Below are 19,122 nucleotides of genomic sequence, written 5' to 3'. Positions count from 1 at the left end.
CCTACAAGTTTTTTCGTAGAATGCATAGTTTTCGAGATAATCGCGGTTGAACTTTCAAAAAATCGAAAAATTGCAATTTTTGAACCCGAATAACTTTTGATTAAAAAATAAAGTAGCAATTCTGCTTACCGCATTTGAAAGTTTAAGTCAAATTATATCGGTTTTGATTATTTGCATTGCTAAAAATTAATTTTTTTATTGTTAAACTAATCTATAAACACATAGGTTTCCCGTGCCTAATACATGCGTTTTACCGCATGCTACGTAGAAATTGCCTCGCTTGCACTTGTAGCTACTCTACCTACTCGTTCGATTTTAAATGAGAAATCATAGAAAACATCACTCACATACTAGGTGTTTACTACAGTTTACAGCTTTGTTTAACAATAAAATAATAAATTTTTAGCAATGCAAATAATCAAAACCGATATAATTTGACTTAAACTTTCAAATGCGGTAAGCAGAATTGCTACTTTATTTTTTAATCAAAAGTTATTCGGGTTTAAAATTTACAATTTTTCGATTTTTTGAAAGTTTAACCGCGGTTATCTCGAAAACTATGCATTCTACGAAAAAACTTGTAGGAATATTTTTTGCTTAAAATGACCCAAAAAATACAAAAAGATGTTTTGTTTTGCGAGAAATCGCTGTTATGTAATTCCTCAAGTTCTTTGTCTATAACAATCTTATCGACATCCGGATCAACTGTTACCCAAAATATTCGTATTCTGCGGGTCAAAATATATAAAAAAAACTTGGGTAAGTCCATCTGAATTAAGGAGGCCGTTGTACCCCCCCTGGCGACAGGACTATATACAGCCAGCTACAGGAAGTTTATTTTCCTCGTGGATTTTAATAGAGAGTATTCTCCACTATATCTTAATATTTTGTTCATTACTCTTTCTAAGTCTTTCAAGCTGTCGGCTATTATGACTGTATCGTCGGCATGCCTAACGTTATTAATTAAACTTCCATTCACTTTTATGCCGACTGTCTCGTTTACCAAAGCTTCTTGTATGATTTCTTCAGAATAAGCATTAAACTTAAGAAGTCCAATTACTTGGTCTTATAATGCATTCTTTTATTCTTAAATATTCCGGATTACCCGATGGACATCGGGAAAATGGGTAGACAGGATTAAGGTTAAATAATACAACAAAATCAACAATAATAATGCATTTAAAACCTATTATGTATGCCACCATTATATTCATAAAAAAATAACAATTTTTTCCTTTTTTTTAGGCTTTAACCTTTTCCAAGATAACTTTAAACAGGTTCCATACATATGAGGAGTATTCCCAAATTCGCAAATAAAAGTCCAACAATATCCAGAACGTATTTCCACGTTAGTCAGGATGCCCCAATTCCACTCGCCATCCCTCCTGTCAAAATTGTTACTTCCTTCCAACTATTGTTCCTTGTCAGTCTTCAATATTTAAAGGCAATGCTAGTTATTAGGATGTCTTTCGAGGATTCAAATTTTAATTTAAGATGTGATGATGGTAGTGTTGTTTCCAAATACGGGAATATATACTTCCTCAGTAATTACAACACAACTATACAATTATAGAAATCCTCGCAACATCAACATATTACTCCCAATGTGTATAGCACCAATTAAACAATGCAGACCGATTAATCGATTCCAAATGCTTTATTTAATTCTTTTAAATCCCTTTTATCCACGAGATGTTTGAGGTCGCCTCTATTCATCAAAGATATACACATGCGTAGTGTCGACCATATTGTATCCGACATTTGGGACATAGAACCCGAGTTTACTACATCCTTCCCTCTTGCTTGTTGATTTAAGGCTGTTAAGAAGTGCTCCGCCGCTTCTCTAAAACAAAAATATGGTAAGTGGTATACTGAGTTACTTACTCCATAGACAAATAGTAATTTGAATATACATATAAGTCATTTGACATAACTCTAGCCTTCGGCAGATGACGTTACAAAATGTTCCCGATTTTGACAGCTGTCATCCAATGTACGACATTTGACGTGAAGGGCTAAGATCTAAAAGTAACATTCTAAATTCTCATAGAAGTAAAAGTAAAATCTAGACAATTTATTTCCTTGTGACATTTTTATGATTAACTATTTAGATGGGAAATAAGCCACAATTAAATTGAAAAAATAATATTATTAACGTTTCGAAGCCCAAATCGGGTTTCGTTGTCAAAATACAAAATACTACTAAAATAACAAAAATGTTGTTGCTAAGTAAAAAAAAATTCTTCTAATATAATTTATTTAATCTGACTCATTTATATTGGCAATTCAGACGTATATTATACATTTTAAAGTAGAAGACTTTAAAATGATATCGAAAATATTTATGAGTTGCGTTCCTGGGACGACTTTACCAAAAGATAGTTCATTCGATTACATGAAATCAATCCCAACTCAAGAATATCCGTCACAAAAAAATCATAGCATGTGATCTGTCTTTAAAAAGACAACCAAATGCAACGATAACGCGAGAATTTTACTGTCATTGTTGCATTTGGTTGTCTTTTTAAAGACAGATTACATGCTATGATTTTTTTGTGACGGATATTCTTGAGTTGGGATTGATTTCATGTAATCGAATGAATTATCTTTTAGTAAAGTCGTCCCAGGAACGCAACTCATAAATATTGGCGATATCATTTTAAAGTCTTCTACTTTAAAATGTATAATATACGTCTGAATTGCCAATATAAATGAGTCAGATTAAATGAATTATTAGAAGAACTTTTTTTACTTAGCAACATTTTTGTTTATTTTAGTAGTATTTTGTATTTTGACAACGAAACCCGATTTGGCCTTCGAAACGTTAATAAAATTATTTTTTCAATTTAATTGTGGCTTATTTCCCATCTAAATAGTTAATCATCTTCACTGAAAAGATTAACACCACTTAAGAGAGCAAAAAGTCCTAAATGGTAATATGAACTTAATATGGTTCACTGATGGACCTAACACTTTCCATGGTACTGGATCACCAGTCTTTAGGCAACCATGTAATAAACTGCTCGTCAAAAGTTAGGGATATTATGCTCATTTTCATAGTTGATTTTTTCGTGAACAGATTAACGAATTCCGCTAATTTTTTTTTATTATTTTAGATTTTTCTTTAGTATTTACACAGTTGTACAGAGGTTTACTCAAACTATTTTTTTGTACTTATACCGGGTGGAAGAAAAGAAATGTTTTTCTTATGTTAAGTTTGTGCCACCCTGTAGGGAGGACGAGGTACAAATGTTGGTATACATCGGAATCGTATTGTAGTCTTATGTTTTGTGAACATTTTCTTTTTTGAATGTCCTTGATATCTTTAGAAACAAAGAAGATAGGTGGTTTTACTCTTTAACAGGTATTTAAACTGAAACAAAACTAAATTAACAATAAAAAATAACAGTTAACAAAACTTTAAAAACGGAAAGGCACATAAGGTAAACAATTCTTATCGACACCTATAAGAGTTATTTGTCGACCAGGTAAGCGGTATGCACAGCGTAATATAAGAGAGACGAGATTGTTTAATGGAGGCCCTGTGATAATTTGGGCAGAATTTCCTTGAGAATAAGTACGGATTTGGTGTCTCCGTGGAGGCTCTTTAAATAGCGAGAGGTACATTACACAGATTTTGTTTCCTTTAAACACTCTGTTCCTTTCGAACTATATGTAGAAAATAATTTCATCTTAGTGGTATGACAAGACATGGCCTCTTCACGTATCGCATGTCGTCAGTTAAAATACATACTAAATAATAAAACCGTGTTGTTATTAAGATGAGAAATTAAAAAAATAAAATATTCGTAAAATATGAGACTACGACATAATATCGATGTATATGTATACCCACCTTTGTGTCTTTTCCTCCCTACGAGGCGTCTCACACTTTTGTTTCGGTTAAAGCACATGTTAAACTACAAAACCGTTTATTTTTTGTTTTTAAAGATATCAGGGACACAAAACATAAGGCTACAATACGATTGTGATGAATACTCACATTTGTACTCGTCCTCCCTACAGGGCGTTTCAAACTTAACATAAGAAAAACATGTCTTTTTTTCTACACGGTATAAGTACGAAAAAGAAGTTTGAGTAAACCTTTGCACAACTGTGCAAAAAACGATTTAACGTCTAAACGTCAATAAAATAATTTTTTAGTAAAATTGTGGCTTATTTCCCATTAAAAATAGTTAATAAAAAAAAATTGAAGGCACTCGTGGGAGTGCCGACAGAAGTGAAAACTTCTTAGAGTATATAAATTACGAGCTCAATCCTTTTTCCCCATCCAAAAAGAAGTGCTATACCTATATCATATACGCGATGCCTATGCCCTATGCTATTTATGTATACATACACATAATTAATATATGTACAAAATTTATTTCAGCGAAGTGATGACGGCCGCAAATTCAATAGTTTTTCCCCATCCAAGAAGTGCACAACGTATCTAAAGAAATTTTCAATTCAAAAATTTATTTCTTCGAAGCGATGACGGTCGTTAATTTAATACTTTTTTCCCATCCAAAAAGTGCACAACGCCCCTTAAGAAGTTTTCACTTCAAATATTTATTTCGCCGAAGCTATGATGGTCGCTAATTGAATACTGTTTCCCATCCAAAAAGTGCACAACGTCCCTAAAGAAGTTTTCACTTCAAAAATTTATTTCGTCGAAGCGATGAAGGTCCCTAATTCAATACTTTTCCCCCATCCAAAGAGTGCACAACGTCCCTAAAGAAATTTTCACTTCAAAAATTTATTTCGTCGAAGCGATGACAGTCGCTAATTTAATATGTTTCCCCATCCAAAAAGGGCACAACGTCCCTCAAGAAGTTTTCACTTCAAATATGTATTTCGTCGAAGCGATGACGGTCGTTAATTTAATACTTTTTCCCATCCAAAAAGTGCACAACGTCCCTAAAGAAGTTTTCACTTCAAATGTTTATTTCGTCAAAGTGATGACGGTCGCTAATTTATTACTTTTTCCCATCCAAAAAGTGAACAAAGTCCCTAAAGAAGTTTTCACTTCAAAAATTTATTTCGTCGAAGTGATGACGGTCGCTAATTAAATATTTTCCCCATCTAAAAAGTACACAACGTCCCCAAAAGAAGTTTTCACTTTAAAAATTTATTTCGCCGAAGCGATGACGGTCTCTAATTCAATACTTTTTCCCCATCAAAAAGTGCACACCGTCCCTAAAGAAGTTTTCACTTCAATACATATACGTACAAAATTTATTTCGCCGAAGAGATGACGGTCGCGAAATAAATTCTTTTTCCCCATTCAAAAATAGGTTTTACATTTATTTTAAATTTAAATACTTCTATACAATTTATATATACATACAAATAATACATAGCATAAGCGATGACGGTCGCGAATTCACTGCTTTTTCCCCTATCCAAAAATCGCAAACGTCCCTAAAGAAGTTTTCACTTCAAAAATTTGCGGAATCCGTTAATCTGTTCTTGAAAAATCAGAAATGAAAATGAGCATAATTTTCTATATTCCTAACTTTTCACGAGCAATTTATAATAAATCTTACAGCTTACAGCCATATAACTGTGTTCCAGGTTGAAGTTTTTGCTTTGGTGGCCTGCATTGATGAAATCATTAATCTAAAGCAAAGAGAATCAAAATTTATACAGATAGCCAAGCGGCTACTCTCGACAGTAAAGAACCCACTCGCCAAATCAAAATTGGCAAAAGATAAAGTGTCTGTAATATGGGTGCCGGGTCATGAAGGGGTGCAAGGGAATGAACCAGCAGATTTGTACTCGGTTGTACTATGACAACATAGAAATGTAACTGATGAAGTACACCGAACTTTACAGGCACTATCCGTTTCAAGATGATACAACTAACGAATAAAAAAACTTAGAGAATAGAAAAGCGTGTACGAAATAATGGTAAAGGGAAGAACTTAATTAAGTACTTAGTTTATTAATTCCACTGTAGAAGATGTTGACGCTGATAATGACTTGTAAGTTTGTGATCAGTACAGCGTCTTGATGTAAGAAAAGAATTGGAAATGGATAGTAAGAGATATGAAACAGAAATATTTAAAGATTTTCTTTTATATTCATTTTCATCGAATTATTTCTTACAATTTTAAAACGCTATTAGAAAATGGAAATACCATAATAATTAAAATATTTTCCTCGGGACGTAAATAATTTTGAAATTTTGTGATTTTTCTGGACCGAGACAGGGAGATCCGTTATCCCCATTGTTGTTTAACCTGGCCTTAGAATATGTCTTGCCAATGACGTAGATGCAGTGGCACAATCAACATTAGTAGTTAAGGATATGTTCTCGAGCTTTGAAGAAGCTGCATTAAATATTGGTTTAAAAATAAATGAAGACAAAACAAAATACACTCAACCAAACTTATATAGAATCATTATTTGAAACCTGCAGCTTTTGGAACCTATAGGTAGTGTTGGAAAATTCTCGAGAATGAAAAATCAGAGAATATTCTCGATATGGAGAATTTTCTGAGAATGAACCCTATGATGCACTTAATGATATTGTTGAAGATGAAATAGGGTATTAAAAATCATGAAATTATATACAAAATTATGCGACTAAACAACAATGTAGGAAACTCAATGTAAAATTCTGAACTGTTGAATTCCTGCTTCCCTAATTTTTTACATCAAAAGTCATGATAGAATATTTGTAGAGGATTGAAATCTGTATTAAAATCAACAGTTAAAATTCTTCTAAGATTTAAACGCATTTCAAAATTTTGAAAAATATAATACATTTGCCACAGTAGGTACGTGTGTAAAAGTTAGGTCACACATTACTATTTAACTGACTGCTCACACCATTCACTGAATAAAAATCCTTATTATTAATGCTTTCTCCTTAACTGAGGGTATCTTATCAACTGTATTGTTTTTAAACAATAAATGATAAAATAAAAATATTGATAGTTCAAAAATGTGAAAATAATAACTTCATTGTGACACATTGTTGCACTGTGTGTGGTCTAATTTTAGGCTGAAAAATGTATTACATTTTTACAAAATTTTGGAATATGTTTAATTCGTAGAACCATTTTAACAGTTGTTTTCAATGCAAATTTGAATCCTCTACAAATAATTTCTAATGTCTTTTGATGCAAAATAATTAGGGAAACAGGAATTCAACAGTTTAGAATTTTACATTGAGTTTCCTATGGCCCGTTTTCCAATTCGCCACCCGGTATATAAACAAAATGCAAAAGCAACAGAGAGCATAAAATTTATTTGATAAAAAAATGAAAGTTTCTTCTAAACAAATAATGCAAGTAATGGATGTGGTGATTTAATCCTCAAAACATGAGTCCTCAGGTTCAGAATCTATTCTATCATTAGCTCATCTTAATCATCTACATTCTGCATTTCAATGTACTGATGAGAAATTGTGGGATTTTATTTTTCACGAGTCGTCAGCTCAGTCATGGATTGGTCTACGTCTAAAGAAGCATTTAGACGGGCTATTTTTTGAAGCAATATGTTGCCGAAAATATATATTTGGTATGTTTCTGGAAACATTACAGCCATTTAATGAAAATATCGCCGTGTGGCTGAGCCATGTGGCCAAAATCTTACTGGTATTTGAACACTATTGCAGTGCCCGATGCGTTGCCGATAAAGTCGAACTGCTGTGGAAAATTTTGCATGTTGCTCTGTATTTCCTCTTTATTTCCTGTACTCTGTTGAAATTTAATTTGGTTTTGTCAAAACATACAAAGAAAAGATATATACTTCTGAAACTATGAGACAAATGGAAGAGTGGTGCACCCTGAATAAATACATTAAACTAAAACTGTTAGTATATATGTTATAGTCAAAGCCCGAATTTCAGGCACTCCTAGGTTTGACTAGGCAATCCTCAGGTCTGACTGACGATCTTAGTCACAAGCCCGAAATAAAGTTACAGTTTCGTCCTTTGACTAGTCAAACCTAGGAGAGACTAAGTTGGTCAGGCAAAGGTCGAAATTTAATTTTATAAAATCGGGGTTTGACTAGTCAAACCCCGACCAGCTATTAAAATGACGTAATTTGTTAGATTAGGATTAATAAAACGTCGTTTTTTAATTTTAATGTTTAATATTTTTATATTATCGTAATTAATGTCATATTATGTATAAGTTTTTAGTTTGTGAAAACTGACATTATAGATAGCAGTGCGTGAAGGGTTTAAAGTGTGCGTGAAGTAACAATGTATTTTAAATGGGATTTACTTTTTCGCACTGTGTTTGACACACTTTCATATAATCAAATATCCTTAACTTTCGCGTTGTCATGGTGATGACATAATGAGAAATAAATTACAACAAAAATTTTGATAGTTTTGTGGTTTGAAAGAAATTAGAATTTTTAAATGTCAAAGTTCTAAAAATTGTAGAATATAAATGAATTCCAGTGACGAAGAGTTACAGTTTTTTTATGTTTATCATAGATAAAATATTGTATGAAACTGTGCGTGAAGTACATTTTACGAACTTACGCGATGTATAGCACTCGCTCCGTTGTCGCTCGTGCTCTAAACGTCGCGTGCGTTCGCAAAAAGCATACATCACGAACTGTTTCATAAATAACTGTTATTCTCACATGTTGAGGCATTATGGCATTTAGAGTTGCACAATACGTTAGATATTTTACACTTTTGAAGAGCATTTCTTATTGCAGTAGCATTTTATAAAGCCTTGTTGTCCAAATTTAGAATCTTTTGTACTCATTTCTCTTAGAGACAGCTTAATGTCTGGAACATCTTCGAAATTAAGAAAATTCCCTTTGCATTCTCTTATTTGATTTCTTGAAACAAGTTTTATCTTGTGTGATACTCAAAATATTTCGAGCATCTCCTTTGGCCCTTTCAAAGCTGGGGATAGGTATTGTTACAGTTTTTCCGATCGAAATTGGAAGAATTTTTTTTCACTTAATTGTTTCATAGCAATAGCCTGGCCATGAGGACCTTCAATCGCCTTTCCTATATTTATTTTAATATATTCTGTCTGTGTAACAATACCTATCCCCAGCTTTGATATTGCCAAACGAGATGCTCTAAATATTTTGGGTATCATAACAGCTAAAACAATTGGCGGTGTATATAGAGGTGGTACGAAATACGGAACAATAATCATTCTTTGTTGAAGAAATCAAATAAGAGAATGCAAAAAGAATTTTCTTAATTTCGAAGATGTTTCGAAGAAAAATAAGTACAAACATTCTAAATTGGGAGGATTAGCTTTATAAAATGCTACTGCAATAAGAAATGCTCTTCAAAATTATGTAAGTGTAAAAAGGGTAAAAACGTATTGTGCAACTCTAAATGCCATAATGCCTCAACATGTGAGAATAAACACTATTTGTTTTATTTTAATTACGATAATATAAAAATATTAAACAATAAAATTAAAAAATGACGTTTTATTAATCCTAATCTAACAAATTACGACATTTTAATAGCTGGTCGGGGTTTGACTAGTCAAACCCCGATTTCATAAAATTAAATTTCGACCTTTGCCTGACCAACTTAGTCTCTCCTAGGTTTGACTAGTCAAAGGCCGAAACCGTAATTTATTTCGGGCTTTGACTAAGACCGTCAGTCAGATCTGAGGATTGCCTAGTCAAACCTAGGAGTGCCTGAAATTCGGGCTTTGACTATAACATATATAAATAACAATTGCTAATCTTGTTGAGATTGGTATTGCGTTTCTCATGTTTGATCTTTCTTCTCTATTCTTGGCCCTATCATATTTATTAATAGTTCGAAATCACTTTTTGACATTCTTGTAAAATTCTTAAACAAATAATTGTCTAGCATTATTTCCATAGTTAAATTACTCATTGTTTCGCGTTTACTTAGAAAAGCCGTGTCCACCTTTTCCGTGTTCCATTTTTCTTTTTTATGTATCTACTTAGCACAATTAAGGACGCAGCAACTCTCAAGAGAATATTCTCTTCTTACATCACTACCTATAGGTATAAATATTTTAGTTGAACGGATAAGAAGAGTTGCCGTGCCCAAGGACTATATAGCAGGAGGAAGTTACGGGATCCCGAGTTAACCAGGCAGCACAAGACTGATCACGTAAATTGGTCTCTTCAACACCAAAACTGGAATATTGGAAATTGGAAAAGTGTGCTATTTCAAACGAAAGTAGGATGTGTAAAATCAGATGGTTAACGAATTCGTGTACTTAGAGGGCGAGGAAGACAAGCAAGAACGGAAACTGCCAGATTTGTTCATAAATATAAAAGAGGAAGGGTCATGTTCCGTGGAGGAATAATGATCGGTAAAAAAAATCCTTTAATTTTCAGTAGTTGAAAGACCGATAATGAAAGTTGAAAGACTGACTTACATACTTTGACGTAAGTTAAAAAACTTTGTATTTAGACATCTTTTTACTCATTAGTTTAACTTTTTATTGTAGCATTAGCTCTGATGATGACACATATCGATACATTTTTGGCAAAGTAACGTAAGTGACATTTTTGGCGAAAATCATGTTTTTCCATTAAACTAACACAATTATTGTTCAGAAGGTACTTCCAAAGTGTAGTAAGCCTAGATTGACTTTTAGACATAATATAATTATGTATAGGCTTACTACACTTTGGCAGTGCCTTCTGAACAATAATAGCGTTATAGATCAATCAAGTTAGTAAAAAATAAGCCGTTTTTCGACATAATTGAAAAGACGAGGTTTGACAGTTGAAATCTGTAGTATGAGATATTACAAAAGGGCTACCATCTTGGGATTCATCAATTTTTTAGTGGAACAATTTTTAAATAAACAATCAAAACGTCAAACTTAGTTTTGTGCTCATAACTTAAAAACTTGTTTATTTAGAGATTTGACGTCCACAGGTAACTTTTTTAGAACAAAAAGATACATCGAATGAGATACGCTAAATGAAAATCGGTTAATAAACAAAAAAGTTATTGCAAAACAGACGACAAAATCATTGTTTTTGAATATTGTTAATAACAATTTTATTGTTTATTAGAATATGTTTAAATATACCTAAACTTGAGGGCATTATGGTGTTTGAATGGCGTGCAAAAAATGGTCCAGATCTGTTAAATAGTTTTCGCAAAATTGAATTTGTTTATAAAATTTTTTTTGAAAAACGAGCTAATTTCTGAGGCTGGTCCAGTTAATATGGCTGAATGTATCTCAATAATCCGGGGCTCATTTCCTTCGTTAAGATGTATACTAACAGCCTATGAAAAAAAAAAGTAAAAAAAAAATTACATATACGCACACAAAATTATTTGTAAATAAATAGCAGTTTTTAAGCTTATAAACAATTACAATAATTTCGTAGAAATTAGATCAAATTAAATGGCAATAAAAAATACGGAAAGCTGGTTAAAATACACAACTTCCAAAAAAAATTTTATGTCCTACGACCCATGGGGTCTGAGATAGCTCCTTTTTTTTTGAAAAAATCACTGTTACGTTAATTAACAACACTAAGATCTGAAATTAACCAATATTTTATAAGAAAAGTCAAAGTTTTTAACAAAGTTTTTAGCAAGAAAAAATGTTAAAAATTGTTTAAACGGTAGTGTTATAAACAAAAAGTATTTTGCGTTGCGACTAAAGTAAAAAAAAATAATGGGCGTAGCCGAATGAGAATAAATTCGCGGACTACCATTCGCTAGCGCTAGACCGTTGCAGCCCATTTTTAACATTGACAGTATACCGGATTTGAAGTTAATATTATATTTATAGTAGTTATATTTTGGTAGAAACTTGCATTTTATGAATATTATTATGTTGCACATTTATTTAGTAAAATTATATTTTAAATAAATTTAAAAAATGACAATAAAAAGGCCACTTCAAAAAAGGTTTATTTATACATCCCATTAGCTGCTTTGTTTTGGATAATTTTGCAATGAAAATAAGATAAACATTATTATTTTAATGTGGTACCATAGATAAAAAAAAAATAGTAAACTTGGTACAGTAGAACCCGATTGGTAGGTGTAGGCCATTTTTTCTTCTCTATTTTGAATCCGTGTGTAGTCCATGCTGTAACGTCGACCACGTTAGGTAAATTATTCCGATTCGTATTTTTTGCACAAACTTACACAAAAAAAATTTCTTATAACAAATCCAGAGGGTACCAAGAGCTACCGCGGCTGGAAAATTGTTTAAACAATTTTTTCATTAGTTTTCTGTTAACTTATAAAAGTTTAGTTTATAATTTTAATCAACGCAGCATTAAAACATAGGTCCTGAAGAAGTTTTCTGGAAAATTTCAAGTCAAAATATGCAACAAAAAAAAAGTTACGCGACCTTATAGACGAGTGGTACTCCCCAAAAAAATGCTCATTTCTCGAGATATCAACCACAGTGTGGTGAATGGCTAATTTTGGTCTTACTTTATGTTTTTGATGGTGCTGAAAACGAAAATGAGTTTTATTTTGAATTTTAGATGGGGAAACATTGTCAAAATCGAAATTTTACCCTAAAAATAAAAAAAAAATGAAATCTCTTTTTTTTAAATTAAAAGTTACACCACTTTTTTTCTATAAAACATTTTGTTCTCTGTACTCTAGATTTTAACATAAAATTAATTAAACAGCTAAATTTTAAATTTTGTCACTCAACTTTGCGATTAAACTTTGCAATTCAAGAATCTGCACCTTTTACTTCAAACAATTTATAACTTTCTTTATAGCAAGACAGAAATATTGAAGCAGGTCCCATTGTCTTCAGAATGGTGAGAAATATATACTATAAAAATTTCAGAAAAAATATTACAATGGAAATGAGTTGTAGCAAGTTAAACGCAAAAAACGTGATTTTTATTTTTAGGGTGAAGTTGCGATTTTGATAATGTTCCCCCACGTAAAATTCAAAACAACCCTAATTTTCGTTTTCAGCACCATCAAAAATATAAAGTATTACCAAAATTAGTATCAGTATCTCAAGAAATAAGCATTTTTTGGGGTGTGCCAGTGTGCCGCTCGTCTATAAAGTCACATAACATTTTTCCTATTGCAGATTTTAAATTAATTTTTTTTTGGAAAACTTCTTCATGAATTATATTTTATTTCTGGGTTAGTTAAAATTATAAGCTAAAAAGTTTGTCACTCAACTTTTTTAAGTAAACATGAAACTAACGAAATCTGATGACAAAATGTTTAAAAATTAACAACTTCTCTTTTAATGTGTTTAATCATTTTGGACAAATCTCATTGTTATCTAAATGCCTCAAAGTTAACACAGTAAAATTTTCAAAAGGAAATATTTACAGCGACCAAAAATACAGTGAGTTAAAATTGAAAAATCATCAATATTGATTTATAGCATTTTTGCATAAAATTTGATTTTTTAACATGTTCTACTAATTCTAGAAAAAAAATAAACTCCATACTCGGATTCGGAGACCTCGAAAACATAAGGAATGATGAAAATTTGTTATTCACTTTAAAGTTGATTTTTGTGGTCGGTATAACGTAATTTTAGGAGTTGCTGCCGGTCGCCAACCGCGCCCACTATTCAGTCAGTCGACTACGACCGCTATTTTTTACTTAGTCGGAACGCAAAATACTTTTTGTTTATAACACTACTGTTTAAACAATTTTTAACATTTTTTCTTGCTAAAAACTTTGACTTTTCTTATAAAATATTGGTTAATTTCAGATCTTAATGTTGTTAATTAACGTAAGAGTGATTTTTTCAAAAAACGGGGCTATCTCAGACCCCAAGGATCGTACGACCTAAAATTTTTTTTTAGAAGTTGTGTATTTTAACCAGATTTCCGTATTTTTTATTGCCATTTAATTTGATCTAATTTCTACGAAATTATTGTAATTGTTTATAAGCTTAAAAACTGCTATTTATTAACAAATAATTTTGTGTACGTATATGTAATTTTTTTTTACTTTTTTTTTATAGGCTGTTAGTATACATTTTAACGAAGGAAATGAGCCCCGGATTATTGAGATACATTCAGCCATATTAACTGGACCAGCCTCAGAAATTAGCTCGTTTTTCAAAAAATTTTATAAACAAATTCAATTTTGCGAAAACTATTTAACAGATCTTTACCATTTTTTGCACACCATTCAAACACCATAATGCCCACAATTTTAGTTATATTAAAATATATTCTAATAAACAATAAAATTGTTATTAACATTATTCCAAAACAGTGATTTTGTCTTCCGTTTTGCAATAACTTTTTTGTTTATTAATCGATTTTCATTTAGCGTATCTCATTCGATGTATCTTTTTTTCTGAAAAAGTTACCTGTGGACGTCAAATTTCTAAATAAACAAGTTTTTAAGTTATGAGCAAAAAACTAGGTTTGGCGTTTTGATTGTTTATTTAAAAAATGTTCCACTAAAAAATTGATGAATTCCAAGATGGTAGTCTTTTTGTAATATCTCATACTACACATTTCAACTGTTAAACCTCGTCTTTTCCGTTATGTCTAGTAAAAACCTAACTTGATTGGCCTATTAGTTTAATGGAAAAACATGATTTTTAAAAATGTCACTTACGTTACTTTGCCAAAAGTGTATCGAAATATATTCACACACTTTTAGTACATTGTTTACCGGGTAGGAAAAGCTTAACATTCCTGGACGACTGTGAAGATTGCTAAGTCGAGGCGCAAGCCGAGACTTAGCAACACAGAGTCCAGGAATGTGTCTTTTCCTACGAGGTAAACATACTATTTTTCCGCAAATCGTTTAAAATTCGACAGATATTGATTGATTTAAAAAAAAAACGCGATAATTTTATTCCCAAATAAATGGTGCTTTGAAATTCCTAATAAAATTACTTGGGTTACTATGGAAACGTATTGAGGTTGAATTTATCATTTATGTAGAACACTAACAACTGTACGGAAATATCATTTCCTTACAGTAAGGAAATGACATTTCCTTACAGTAAGTAAGTCCTGACTTTTTCTTCAAGAAATTTTGACAGGAATGTCAAAATTTCCTGGCGATTTGCGGAAAAATATATTTTTTTCACTTTCTTCATTCCTTTAATTTTCATCCAACCAACTTTAATAGCTCGCAGGTACGTTTATTTGGTTCTACAACCTGTAGTTATAGTAAATTTACAATCAAGATGCAGTAGAAATAAACAAACCAAGACACGTTAAATTGATTTCAAACCAGTCAACAAGCGCATATGTTCTCTAAGGCTTAAAGAAAAAAACTGGGGAATTCAACCGCGATGTACACCAAATCTTCGTGGACTTTAAACAAGCTTACGATTCTGTTAGCAGAGAAGCATTGTGGGAGACTATGGTAGAAATGGGAGTGCCTGGAAGGCTGGTACGATTAGCACAAGTGAGCACGGAGAACGCTTCCGCACGAATCAGAATTGGCAGCACCACGTCGGAGGAATTCCTCATCGACACCGGGCTTAGACAAGGAGATCCTCTCGCCCCCCTGCTGTTTAACTTCGCACTGGAACATGCAGTAAGGAAAGCTCAGCCAAAACTGACAAACGGATTTGCCGCCCAAGGATCAAAAATACTATTTATTGGCCTTTGCGGGTGACGTGGACACAATTGCACAATCCACCAGAGATGCAAAAGAAGTTTTCACCCTATTCGAGAACGTAGCCAAGGAAGTTGGTCTTAAGGTCAACGAGGACAAGACCAAGTACATGGTGGTTACGAAGAACCCAAGACCAAGGGTTAGACAAAACGTAACAATTAATGAATACAACTGTGAAATCGTCAAAGAATTTAAGTACCTGGGAGCGATCATAACATCTGAAAATCAATATGAAAAGGACGTGGCAGCCAGGATCATTGCAGGAAACAGGGCATATTACTCATTAATGACCGTACTTAAATCAAAAATACTCTCAAGACCGGCAAAAATAAGAGTATAAAGACAATAATTCGTCCCACAATAACGTATGGAAGCGAAACATGGACACTGAACCAGCGGGAAACAACAAAATTACTGGTACTTGAAAGAAAGATACTGCGGACTATCTATAGGCCTTGCAGAGAAGAGACAACAGGAGAGTGGAGAAGAAGACACAATGATGAACTCCAGACAATATATGGAGATGAAAACATAGTACGCTACATCAAAGCAAACCGAATAAGATGGGCGGGTCAAGTGCTAAGATCGAGTGACGAAAGACTTCTGAACGCCACAAACTGGGAAAGGCCCGATGGAAAAAGGTCAGTTGGTCGCCCAAGAAAGAGATGGAAGGACGCAGTAGCCAGTGATCTACGCAAAATGGGAGTACAGCAATGGGAAATAGCTGCTCAGAACCGACAACAATGGAGGGAAATAGTAAACGCGGCCAAGACTCACACAGAGTTGTAGAGCCAAATGATGATGATGATGAAGACACGTTAAATGCTACTAGGAGCACTCCCCAATCATAATTTACAATGTATATACATTGTAAATCCCAAATCATGATTTCCAAAGTTTCTACATTGTAAATTATGATTCGGGAGTGCTCCTATTAGCATTTAACGTGTCTTGGTTTGTTTATTTCTACTGCATCTTGATTGCAAATTTAGTATAGGCTCCGGAGAGATGCAATGGAAGAACATTTAATTTAACATTAATTCTCTTAAAATAATAAAAAAAATATCAGATGATTCTATTTGTAAGTTTGGTTGAGTGTACATAGTCGTTTCAAAACAAGAACGACTGTGAATAAGGCAATATATTACTATAAACGATCGTAACTTCGGCATGGTTAAAGAATTTAAATATCTAGGAGCAACAATCACCAATGACAACAAAATAGATCGAGAAGTTGAAACACCAATAATGGCAGGAAACAGATCTTTCTTTGCAAGGCAACATCTAATGAAGTCAAAACTTCTCTCACGAGGTGCAAAAATTATATTAAGACCAGAATACGACCAGCAGTCGACAAAAAAGCGAAACACGGACGCTAACAAAAAGAGAAGTAAATAAATTGCTGGTGTGAGAACGTAAAATCCTTCGAATGACATATGGCCCTTGCAGAGACTGCGTGACAAACGAATGGAGGCGCAGATACAACGAGCTGGGATCTCTCTTCGGAAAGGAAAATTTAGTCACACATATATCAGGCCAATAGACTCAGATGGGCAGGGCATGTGATAAGCAGTAACGACAATCGCCTTATAAACAATGTGTTCTGGGAAAGGCCAGATGGAAGAAGGTCTGTAGGACGGCCTAGAATAAGGTGGAAAGATGCAGTCAGAGAAGATCTGGAGAAAATGGGATTGATACTTAATAAACTTACCTATAAGCATTTAAATTAATACATGTGATTCCTACATTGTACCTAGCCCTAATGAAACCTGGACTTAAATTTAAAGAGTGGTGATAAGCATCAACTGCTTCCTCTGGTCTTGAACCATTTGCTAAGGTCGCTCCAAGTCTGTTCCAGAGTCTGGCGTCCTGTAAAACAAAATTACCCATAAACAAATAAACTCTTTGGAATAAAAGAAGAAACAGTGATAGTCAGTAGAACGAGAAATATGTCGACAATAAAGTAAAAAGTAGAATCAAGTATGGATTTTCACTTGACCATTTTTGAAATAATTTTACTTCTTTTTTTTTTATTTCAAAACGGTACAAAAATATGTCAGTTACATAGAACAGTTAATTTTTGATATGAGTCTAAGCAAAGTTTGGTTTAAATTGTAAATACATCAAGTATAAGTATGAGTATAAATAGAGCTACAAAAAGGAAGGCGTATCTTTAGTAATATTTCAACTTTAACAATTGAAAAAATTCATACTTACATCTGGTTTGACCGATAAGGCTGCCGTAAAACAATCTGCAGCTTTATTATATTCGCCAGTTAAATTGAACAACACTCCCAGTCCACATTGAACTTCATAATCTATTTGTTGTGGATTCCGCTGAGCTGCCTTTATAAATAAATCTTGAATTATTTTGTGGTCATTCCTGTATAAGAAGAAAACGTATTAATGAGAAAATTTTGATAGAAAGAAAAAAAATTAAAAATTAAGAAAAAATAAAATAAAATTTATCTAAATATTTCTTTTTTAAGGAAAACTTATCTGTCCTCTGTTAACCAGAAGACGCAGGTAGAGGTAGCTCCCATCCATGCATGCCAGCATTCCAATTCGAAGAGTCCAGCCATAGCCAAAAACCGCCAGCCGCGTGATAAACGTCATCCAAAGAAACAGCAAAACAACAATAAAATATACATTTTTAACTAATTTATTCCACCGTCGAATTTAGATTGTCAAACTGCTAAAGTAATGAAGCTGATATCCAAGCTGTATGGGTAGATCCAACAAGAAGAAACTTAAAGACTTAATTTTCCAGACGATGTTCCTCTTCGAGCGTGATCAAGAGGCAGCACTGTGAGTGGTCATCAACTTTCTGCGAGCCGAACAGGCTGTAAGAACGTTTCTGTCTAACACGAATGAAAGAGGAGCTCTACCGAGTCTCTGAAGACCTGGAGCGCTACCACCTGTCCTATAGTTGCAGTACCAATCCGTGACCAGACACCTCGTAACGCGACAGTTCGTAACCGGACAGTTGGTAACGGACAATTCGTAACAGCGACAGTTCGTAACGGCGACACTCGGTAACGGCGACAGTTCGTAACGGCGACAGTTCGTAACTATACAAATTCGTAACGGACAATTCGTAACGTCTAAATTGAATTATTCTGTTTATTTTTGTTAACGTGGAAACTAACACTGTTATTACAGTTATAATGATTGAAATTATGTTTATCAATTTATCGAATCAGTACGGGGATAAACATGTTTAACACATTTTGTATTTCGTGTTTCAGTGTATATTAAAAGTCTTTAAACACAAACAAATATTTAAATACATACAAACTTTTAACAATATTCTTAAAAGTTTATTCCTCTTATTGTTCCTTAAATTTGCATATGCCTAGACAAAGGAATAATGAAGTACTTAATTCCTGAAATCTTTAATCTGACAACCGTCTTTAGACGTTACAAACTTTTTAAATAAACATTTTGTAAAGAAAAGATTATAATTACCTGTTATTATAATAAACCTTGTGATTGGTAATAGCTTTAGGGCATTCAATCAACGGTTATAGTTGATAAGAGGGATGGCTTGTAATACTTTAATACCTGGTTTAAAT

General features: G+C 32.9%; 1 protein-coding gene across 2 annotated transcripts in view; it reads right to left on the bottom strand.

Moving 5' to 3' along the window:
• Positions 1 to 1,161: 1,161 nt before the first annotated feature.
• LOC114335773 (peroxisomal targeting signal 1 receptor) overlaps positions 1,162 to 19,122 on the bottom strand; it is an 82,105-nt gene continuing 64,144 nt past the window's right edge. For both annotated transcript variants that reach the window (XM_050642611.1, XM_050642612.1), the window contains exons 8-10: positions 17,765 to 17,930; positions 17,259 to 17,416; positions 1,162 to 1,843 (exon numbers count right to left, since the gene is read on the bottom strand). In XM_050642611.1, coding sequence (XP_050498568.1) covers positions 1,639 to 1,843; positions 17,259 to 17,416; positions 17,765 to 17,930 — 529 coding nt within the window. In that variant the 3' untranslated portion in view covers positions 1,162 to 1,638. The remainder of the gene's footprint in view (positions 1,844 to 17,258; positions 17,417 to 17,764; positions 17,931 to 19,122) is intronic.

This window comes from Diabrotica virgifera, chromosome 2 (assembly GCF_917563875.1).
Source record: "Diabrotica virgifera virgifera chromosome 2, PGI_DIABVI_V3a".
Classification (NCBI taxonomy): Eukaryota; Metazoa; Arthropoda; class Insecta; order Coleoptera; family Chrysomelidae; genus Diabrotica; species Diabrotica virgifera.
The sequence above is the reverse complement of the archived record's forward strand: the minus strand, read 5'-3'. Positions and strand labels throughout refer to the sequence as shown.